This window comes from Chiroxiphia lanceolata, chromosome Z (genome assembly GCF_009829145.1).
Source record: "Chiroxiphia lanceolata isolate bChiLan1 chromosome Z, bChiLan1.pri, whole genome shotgun sequence".
Classification (NCBI taxonomy): domain Eukaryota; kingdom Metazoa; phylum Chordata; class Aves; order Passeriformes; family Pipridae; genus Chiroxiphia; species Chiroxiphia lanceolata.
Window position 1 is genome coordinate 62,026,260 of NC_045671.1, and position 10,279 is coordinate 62,036,538.

General features: G+C 44.9%; 1 protein-coding gene across 1 annotated transcript; it reads right to left on the reverse strand.

Annotated features, from left to right (window-relative positions):
* Positions 1 to 283: 283 nt before the first annotated feature.
* TXN (thioredoxin) lies at positions 284 to 8,987 on the reverse strand. The gene is made up of 5 exons (XM_032676246.1): positions 8,798 to 8,987; positions 3,529 to 3,633; positions 2,785 to 2,844; positions 1,902 to 1,967; positions 284 to 503 (listed from the first exon to the last, which is right to left on the reverse strand). The coding sequence occupies exons 1-5, from the start codon at positions 8,819 to 8,821 to the stop codon at positions 441 to 443; spliced, it is 318 nt and encodes a 105-aa protein (XP_032532137.1). The 5' UTR covers positions 8,822 to 8,987; the 3' UTR covers positions 284 to 440.
* Positions 8,988 to 10,279: the final 1,292 nt, after the last annotated feature.

Here is a 10,279-nt window from a genome sequence, read left to right on the forward strand (position 1 = left end):
TATTCCACCCAGTGACCACCCTTTTTTCTCTGACTCCTATTTCTCTATTTGTAAACCAGATTATATAGCCTGGTGACTACCATCTGAGTAAGGAGGCAGGAGACTTCTCCTAAAGCAACTGTCATTGCTATCTCATGCAAGACAATTTTCCACCCCCAGCAATAGACCAGGTTGCCTTTGACAAAAGTCTTTGTATCCACAGAGTACTCCTTTAACACAGCAAAAGTGGCACCTTATTTATACTATGAAATCCCCCACATTTTAATTGAAACACACAGCAATATCCAAAAGTGAAGAATTTACACTTTATTGTACTCATTTATATAGATCAAGAGGAGAAAGTCCACCACTTAACCTAGCTAGCTTGTTTAATTTTTTTTTTTTAAAGTAGAAAAAATTTAGCCGAAGCAGTCATGCTTCACTGTCTCCATGGCTGGAGATCAGACTAGACTTTTAATGGTCTCTTCCAGCTTCTCTTTATTGGCCCCAGAGAACTCCTGCACCTGCAAAGAGAGACTGATTTTTAGAACTGTTGCATTCAATGCTTCATAACTTTAGTTGCATAGCATCCAGTCACATACACATCTATTCAACTTTGCTACGACTAAAATTTTTTCCCACCTTGAAACAGAGTATTTTGCAGATGTTCATCTATTTATTTCCCATTCAACTCATGCAAAAGTTGGAACAAAAGCCTATCAACAATCACTTCCAGACTACCACTGATCTAAATCAATGTTGTCTAAGACTCAAATAGAGTCTGGAGGAGACTCTGAAGGTCACTACTTATCACAGTTATCAAAATTACCTTGTGCTGCTCAGGACCCCACCAATCAAATTCTGGAAGTACTGTTCCAAATGATCTATCCCTGAGCCTGGTTTCTCCTGTGACAGTTATCCTTCTTGCAACTTCCATGGCAAAAAGAGAAAGGCAACACTCACATCTCAAAAGCAGCAGCTGTGTTCCTGCAGCAAGACGGGCTCAAGGTACAGAGCAGAACTACACTACAGGCCATGAAACTGCTCGCTTAATAAAAAAAAGCCACACACAGACTGTCATCACACTAATCTCAATTCTTCCAACTACATCAGGAAGTTGTGGAAGTTCACCCTAAGAGAACTGTCAAAGGCTCATAATTAGTCACGACTTGGCTCCATATTAAACTGAAAGTTACCCAACATCTGACATTCACTTCCCAAGGTGCAATTCCATTGTCTTCAGCCACAGAACTTACACCCAAGAACTGTTTTACTTTGGAAGAGCCTCTCTTACTTGGCAAACTAAAAGCCCAATAAAACACATTTAGCTAAACAATTCTTGAGTTCAGGCTGAGAGCTATTCAAACTACCCTGCACCTCTTGGCAGAGTAGGCACAAGACATCTCCTCAGTCCCCTGACAGGGACAGGACCTTCACTTCACAAGTTACATAGATCCCATGTGATATAATCTAAACAGTTGTTTGCTGTATATAAGCTCAACCAGGTTAGAGACTTTGGTTTGGGTGGGATTCCATAGGCACCTGTAGTTATGTCTCTGCTTGAATAGGAGCTACATTGGAGAACAAATACTTATGAAGTAAAAAGCAGGGTGCTAGGCAGACAGACCAGCAGGCTTAATCCAGACATGTCACTCACTCTACTATCTCTAATGAAGCTCTGCTTGTAAGTTTGACCTGTAACACTAGTTCAGTTCACTACCTGTAAACAATACGGTGTGGATCACCAGTCTGCTACTGGCCCATGTTACATCTGATGTGGTCCTAAGATGAACTTGCTTGCTTTCGGGAGTGTCTTAATGCTAGTGGTGCCCCAGAGACATTATCAAGGGACAGTAGACTATTCCCAATCTTCTTTCAGGTGCTTAGCTTGCCTGCTGCATTTCCAAAAGAGAAGAACCTACCTTCTTTCCGTTCTTGTAGAACTGGAACGTTGGCATGCACTTCACATCGCAGTGTGAAGCAACATCCTGGAAGAGACAAAAAAACCAATATTCTCAAGGATGTTAAATTAAAAAATTCCACTACCTTACTTCTGTTTAGGTGATAGGGCAAAGCTATTACTGCTCAAGATAAAACAAAAGCACTTCTATTAGTCCCTCACTAGCAAAACTAGTGCAGTGCTAACATCTCCTTGAGGTAAACCTGAAAGATCCCCTCTTTGACATTTAATTCATGCAATACCAAAACCACATTGGCTATACTTATACTCTGGAGAAAAACAGCCCTCTGCATCAAAAACAGATGTGACTGTCTGGAAGGCTCAAAAGCCCTATGGCAACTCTTGTGCTTTAACCTGACATTTTTCAAGTCCGTATTTGATACTGCTGGAACTGCAATACAGCAGACATTTTATTGCACTTAATTCAAGATTTAATTTCATTTTTAATGAAAGAGGAAACAGTGCCAAGACCAGCGGAAAGACAAGACAGACCATCAGACAGTTCTGAACCAGTAGGTTTAACGAAGAGTGCATCAAAGCAGCTTAAGGCCTTAGACTAACACTCCCTCCCAAAGCAAAAGGTCAGTGTTCCCAAGTTATCTAACACATGCCATAGGACTTCAAGTGTGCTGATAACCAAGGCAGTTTGCTCTGTTCAGGTGTTCTCTAAAAAAAAAAAAAAAAAAAGATAATTCTTTCCAGCCAGAGCCCTATGTCTCATTTTTAAGTTTAAGTAATCTCTTGTTTTGTTTCAGTATGTGTGAGGATATCATAAAAAGAGTTCTCCTTTGTCACTTCTGTGGAACTCCTTAGCTGTCCTCCCTCAGCACCACCCCAGAACTTACCTGGGCATCATCCACATCAATTTCTATGAACACCACATCCCCATACTTCTCACCCAAGCTCTAAAATGAAATAAATAAAAAACTATACAGTTACACTGTTCCAGGAAAGCTTTCATTTAAAAGACACATTCATATATATTGTAAGGCTGGTGTTGCTTAACCCCCCATTGAAATATGCCTTGTTACCATAAAGCAGCTGTTTTAGTGACCAGAGCAAAAATTTCTTTTCTGCTCCAGATTCTTTCTGGAGTAGCCTGTTGAGATTTCTTCAAACGTACTCCCCACCAAGACTCAAATATCCCAAGATACAGGTGAAAAGCCTGCTCTTGCAGCCTTCAGCTGATCACCAAAAGATGATACAGCTTATCTTACACTTTACCAGGAGATGATACTGCCACCTAAACACAGCTGGAGTAATTTCATAACTGTGTACAGAAGGATAAGCATTGTTTCCTCTCTGTATCTCAATCTTGAGACAATGCAACTGGCAGGTCCCTGTGGATCCAAAATTCATGTAAGCTTTAGGACAGCTAAACCACACTTGAGCTCCCAGCTATACTGAAGAAGGTCAGTCTACTTAAGCTGATAGTTTTAATAGTAGATACTTCTGCAACTTCTCCCTTTTTCCAGAAAATGCTGGCAATCACACGTGGCAAAAGGTACTTTCCTCCGTGTTATTGTCAAGCAACACAAAAACATTTATATACAATTTAATGCAGAAATAAAAAAAGAAGAACTACTCACATGGAAAAAAGGCTTGATCATTTTGCATGGTCCACACCATGTAGCAGAGAAATCGACTACAATAAGCTTCTCGCCAGCAGATTTCAGTTCCGCCTCAAATTCAGTCTACAAACAAACAAAAAAACCCACACATAATTTCTCCCTTCCTTTCCTAAAGGATGTAGAGTAATCCCAATGCTTGCTAGCTCTCAGCCCTAACACATTATGGTAGCTCTTTAAACACTTAACTGGGTTATTTGTACCATAATGTAAGGGCTTCAGTATTAATTGCTTTCATCAGTGCCAGCATCAGTCAGTATCTTATGAGCCTTAAATTAGAAAACTACCACAATGCTCAGTCTAACTCACTGAATTGTGGAAACATAAGCTAGAAATTCTCTAGTTACAATGCTTAGCTCTGATAGCTCTGTGTTATCCCCAAAATGTGATCCTTACAGTTTTTAATAATCCATTTTCTCATTTCTGTCTTGGAAGGAAGACTTCCATTTTCTTCTGAGACAGACTTTCCCCTGCAGAATTTGAAAAGGACACAGACACAAACTTTTGTACACTCCTCCAGTTTGATGTTTTTTCCAATCAATGGCTAACACTAAAATGATGTTGAGTGGTTTACTCTACAGCATGTTTTCCAAAGCAATCTCACAGGACATTTATTTTATTTATTTTGCCAAGTGAACCCACATGTAACATCACTGGTCAAAGCAATGCTACACATACAGTCTACAGAAGTAAACACCCAATACTTAATTCAGAGTCTTCAAGTCTGTGTGTTGCACTTAGTCACACCAATCATTTCTGGACAATGTTCCTTGGAATTCAGCATCATTACATGCCATTACTCATGTTTTCTGGTCAAAAAGTGGATGTTTTTAATAGAAATGAAAGCCATAAATACTCGCATGCTATCAAGAGGCAAACAAGTATCTCACGCAGAAGCAGAAAGTGCTGATCAACTACTTCCTGACAGTGTCTTTTTCAAAGAAATCACAAGCCATCACAACAATTTTCAGCTTTGTTCTCATGGCAGTCAAGCTTCAGGAGAGCTGTTAATATAAACTTCACTTCAGATTATGCACACACAAGACAGCTGCTGTACTCCCCCAGCTTAACAGACCAAGGCGCTGGAGTTCTATCAGCAACAGCTAACTGAAAACAATGTGGTTACTCCCAGATACACACAGTAGTTTGTTTTGCAGTGCAGGAGCTAATTAATTAAGATCAGCTTCTGCAATCAGTCACAATAAGTCAACACTTGATTCTAGTAGGCTATTCCTCCCATTAAAGAATACCATGCAGGTGAGGAGTCAAGAGTGCACGCGGTCAGACTGGACATGAGTATATTTAACAAGCAAGTAGAGGTCCTGCATGAGCATTCTTACATATAATCAATCCTATGTGAAAATCTTCACAACTTCCTGTAACTTCACACAGAATTATTATGTCTCCCTGTTAACAGACTTTTCCCCTCCCCATGTAGTTCTCTTCAGAGGCACAGGCTCCACTGATGTTTGTTCTTCCATCCTTGCATCTTGGACAGTCACAGTCTACTCTGCTACAAGATCAGCAGTAACACTGCACACCACCTACTCTTATTCTGAAAGAAATGGAAACAGTTAAGTTTTCCTGCCTCCCTACATCACCCCACTCCTGTACTGACACTGTATGCATTCCTGTACCCCAACTCCGAAAGCATCCCATTCCCACCAACAGTGTTTAATGTCCCTGTATACAGCAATCCATGGTAGCTGTTCCCTGCAGCTACTTACACCATAAGGCCCTCCATCAAACCTCACTCTTTTGGCCTTGAAATCCTACCACTGATTTTTGGTATAGCTTCGCACACCTCTGCACTGTAACATCACCAGCTCTTTACTGATTCCACTTCCTGCACCTGCCAGTTAGACCATCCTCTTTTAACCCTTAAGTCTTCTAATCAGCTACATAATTACTGTATTCTGATAAAGGAAGCCCAGCCCTGGGATGTGTTCTTCATATGCCCACATACCTCAGGTTTGCCACTGCACAGAACACAGGAAAAGTGGGAGGGCATGATAACTACAGTCAGTCACACACCATTCACCACTGGTGACCTGGTACTGATTACAAATCAGATGTCACTCTGCAAGTCATCCTAGTATCAGCTAAAATTGCTGTGGGAGTGAAAAGAGATACTGGGTCCAAAGGCGTTACCCTTTCAAGTTAAAACTAGTGAGAAGTTCTGGAGATTTTGCCAGAGAACTTAATTTCCCTGGAGAAAAGAACACAGTAGAGGGGCAAAGAAGCTGTTTGACCCGGCCAACTGACTTCTATAGTTGTCTTTTGTGTTAACTGTGAAGTTACAAGTTTTCACATGGAAAAATAAATAATCTGTTACCAGAAGAGGAACCTCCCACCATGAGACCATTTTGTCACACCATTAGAGGATCTTACAGCTTTGTTAACCAGGAATTTCTCCCCCTTACTGGGGGAAACCTCAGCTAGCCAGCTGGTCAGTTTTGCCTTTATTTTTCTTCCTACAACCTCCCTGTGCATAGACAAGACCTCATTTGGCTTGTATTGTCCTCCAGCAGAAAAGCACATGCTGCATTCAGCAAACATGCTGGTAGCAGGCATCTGTTGCCAAGGACCAAGCAAGAGAAAAAGCTCTAATAATGAAAGCCTCTAGTACATCAGAGATTCCCAGCACCAGGTAATGCCTCCAAATGGAGGCTAGTGGCCACAGATGGTGCTGAAAGGAGTCTCCTGCTCTCAGCAATAGGTAAAATAGGTCCACGCTATCCGGCAGATTTGATTAAAACTTAGTTATAAACATTCTTTTTAACTCATATCAAGTCAGCCTTGAACTTGGATTAACCTAGTCAACAGCTGACTGGTTACTATATAATTCAGCGGGGTTTTTTTGTAAATACAGAAGCTAGCATAAACAGACTGAAGGTTCAACTGCCTGAACACCCTAGCAGATATGACGTCTAGAACTATCACCTGTAGCTGAAGCCACAAGTTTTCAGTATTTTCTTTAATTTAGATAACAAGAGAGGCATCTAGTACAAAGAGGAAAGCTTTGGCAGCATCAGCTTTTTAAGTTTATACACCCTGTTAGCTTCTGCTGTAAGAGGCATTATGTCCCATAGGCAAACCCCCTTACAAGTTAGAGTACTCACACATCTCAATGATACAAACAAACCAACCTAAGTGCGGCTCTTGTGCACTAGCAGGTACTCCAGAGGGACCACCCTGAAAGTAGCCATTCTGTAGAAGCTAGTCAGTTTCTGAAAAAGTGTGTAGGGAAAGGGGCCACATCTAGCTAGCTGTCACGTCCACACTGCTTTACAGACATCACTCACAGAAGCTCTTGCAGACAGTAGAAGAACGGGTTTTCCCCTTTGTATCAGAGAAGAATACAAATCTGCTTTACTGAAAGCCAGAATTAATCCAGAAATCCCAGCTGCACTGTACTTGAATACTCTGTGTGTTGCTGATGTCAAAACCTTGTTGTCAGCATGACTGTTGAGTCTGCACTCTCCATGGATGACCAACAAAACTGTGCTTTAAACTACAGCAGACTATTAATCAATGATCATAGCTAAGAGGACAGTAGAAGCCTAGTTAATTTAGAGCAGGTTCTTCCTCCAAAGCCAAGTTTATTGACTTGCCATTTTTAAGCTGTTCCTGCCTATAACAAAAACCTCCAACCTTACTCAAAGTTTGCCCCTCCTGTACCTCCATAAACAGAGAAAGGGAAAGGGGGGAAAGGTGTGAGCCAGAACAACAATTTCAGGTTGAGTTCACATACCATTCCATCTCCAGGACCTGAATTATGAGGCATGTCTTTTATCTTAAGGAGCTTCCTTTGTGCACAGGTTTTTGAGCTGGGGTCAAAAGTCCTAGTTTGTATATTCATGTGTAAGATGTTAACACCTTCAGAGTCCAATGGGGGAGGTTTGACATGATTTTCATTTATGAAGGGAACTGACTGTAGAAGAGCACAGCCTAGAAGACTAACTTGGATGCCAAACAGCATCACTTACAGACACCTCAAAATGAGATTAAACTGACACGTCAACCAAAGTTCAAGTTCAAAATGCAAGACTAGTCCAATAGGACTTTTCCTGAAATGAAGAGTTCGCTAAGTTTTCATGAAGAATATTTTTTGAGACTTGGGTTCATAAGTTAGAACTAACAAATACTCTATTGTTGTCCATCAACCACATCAGCTGCTGTGCACAAGACCACATGCTATTTCATCACCAGCACAGTATTCTCCATGTGTTGGTTTAGGCTTTATTACTATTCTGTATCTCAGAGCCACAGACGTATTTGTATTCACAGAACCATTTAAACAGTGACGTGCTGCATTAGCATACTGAAAACGTCAGACAGCACCATAGTAAGGGAAATACTTCTCATAGCAGCAACTCCTGTTTTTTGAGTACGGGAATGGGCTCTAGCAGGTCCTTTCAAGTCAAGAAAACTGGATTCGTGTTTTCCTTGAACTCCTACCCGGAAACACACTAGAACTTAGGCCAATCTCTACTAGAAGGTCGTCTGGTCCCCCACACACCAGCAGTACATAAGGCAAACCGGGACTTCTGAATTAGGGTACTGTATCACAGAAACAATTAGGTTGGAAAAGATCTCTGAGATTATCGAGTTCAAACTACGACCCAACACCACCTTGTTAACTAGACCACGGCACTAAGGGCAACGTCCACTTTCCTTAAACACCTCCAAGCGATGGTGACTCCACCACCTCCCTGGGCAGCCTACTCCAGTGTCTGATCACCCTTTCTGTGAAGAAATTCCTCTTAATGTCCAACCTAAACCTCCCTCGGTACAGCTTAAGACTACGTCCTCTCCTTCTGTTGCTGTTGTACTCGTTAAGATTTTAAAGGACGATGAGCAACAAACCTGTCGTAGTGTGGAATTACATCATCTCCCTCCTCTTTCCGATTCCCTGAAGCCTCGGGTCGCGCAGTTATTTGACCCCTCCCTGTGGTCTGACCGAGCCCCCCGCCGCGATTTCCCCGCTTTCCCGCCGCAGGGGCGAGTGGGCTCCGCCTGCCCGGGCGGCACACGCGCTTTCACTGCCATCTCCCGCAGGCCAAGGCCTCTCGGGAGCCCAGGGCAGGAGGACGGGGTCCGCCGCTCGGCGAGCTGCCCCCGGCAGCGCTCCCGCCCCGCTCACCCTCCCGCCGGGAAGGTGATGCTCGCCCCACCACGCTCCTCTCTAACGGCGAAAGGACGTGGCCGCCTCGCCCATCGGACTCACCAGGCTGCCCACGCTCTTCACCATGGTGACGGCTGCGGAAGGAGGGTCGGTGGCTTAAAGGCAAGAGGCCAAGGCTCCGTGCCCACTCTCCGTGTGCTCCCGCCGCGCTCGGGCCGCCACAGCTCTGCTCCCGCGCCGCCCCGGCTGCCCCTTATATGCCCGGTGTCGCGCCGCGCATGCGCCGCGCCGGCCCTCGCCTCCCTCTCCGCTCCCCCCTCTCCGCTCCCCCCTCTCCGCTCCCCCCTCCCCGCTCCCCCCTCCCCGCCCCATGGCGCCGAGGGATCCCCGGGATGGGGGAGCGGGACGGGCCCCAGGGTGGGGGGGAGCCGGCGGAGGGCACGGGCCCAACCCCGCCCGCCTTCCCGCCCGGCGGAACGCCGGCAGGGAGTGGGGAGTGCATCTCTGCTGGCTGCCTGGGAGAGGCAGCAGCGGCAGCGGCAGCAGAGAGGAGAGCCCGTGGAGGCTGGAAAAGTGCTGTGTAACGATGAGCAGGAAGTGCTCGGCTCCCCCTGCCCCCCCGGCGGGCCAGGCTGTCTGGCGCGGCGCCCCGCTCGCCTTACGGGAAGGAGGGAGGCGGGCGGTGCCCGCAGTGGGGGCCTGGCAGGGCTGCTGCGGAGCGGGAAGGCAGGAGTTAGGCACAGGAACAATTTGTCTTTCTCCTTTTTTTCCCTTCTTGTTTTCCTTCCCACTGCCGAAGGCACGGAGCGGCGCCGTTTCCCTGTGGGATGCGGGCTTTCTGCAGCGCAGAGGGCTCAGCAACACGAGCGGTGCCTGCCCGGGTAAACACTGGAATCCAGCCGAGACACTGAGCATCTCTCGGAGTTTCCCTCTTGGAGGGACTCTGCCAGGAGCGTAAAGAGTCCTCACAGAAACAGCTCAGCTTTCCCTGCCGAGGGAACTCTGTCGTGAAACGTTAAATTCCCATTTACCTAGTTTATTTCTCTCTGTTTTGGAGATACCCTTTGTTCTACCACATGCTGGTGCACCACTGCCCGCACAGACTACACGAGTGCAAAACAGGGCTGCCACAGTCCTTCCTTCCTTCCCTTGGGCTGGTAGGATTTCATTCTGGAGTAGGTGATATTAGGTTTTGGGTTACTTGGTGCCAGGTGTGTGACGAATGTGGTGTTTCTGCAGGTTACCAGCCTGTGGAAGGTTTGCTCTGGGATGCAGATGAGTAGAGGATGGAAAGACTTAGTGTAGGTCTTGAATAAAAAACATGCTTCTTCAATAAAAAGAACACAAAAGACAGTTTAGCTTGATACAGGTATCAACCCATCTCAACAGGATGTGCCTTGATATATTACTTTGTTTATGGTGGACGCTGAAATAAGTCAGTTTGTATTTTGCAAGTATACTAAGTGTGTAGCTTACTACAGCTGCAGAACCACTAGACTCTTTTCTGGCCCTGTAGTTGAATCCCCTTTGCTCTTCTCACTGCTTGTTGGGTGCAACTTTAGTTGCACCTCAGCAGGTCATATC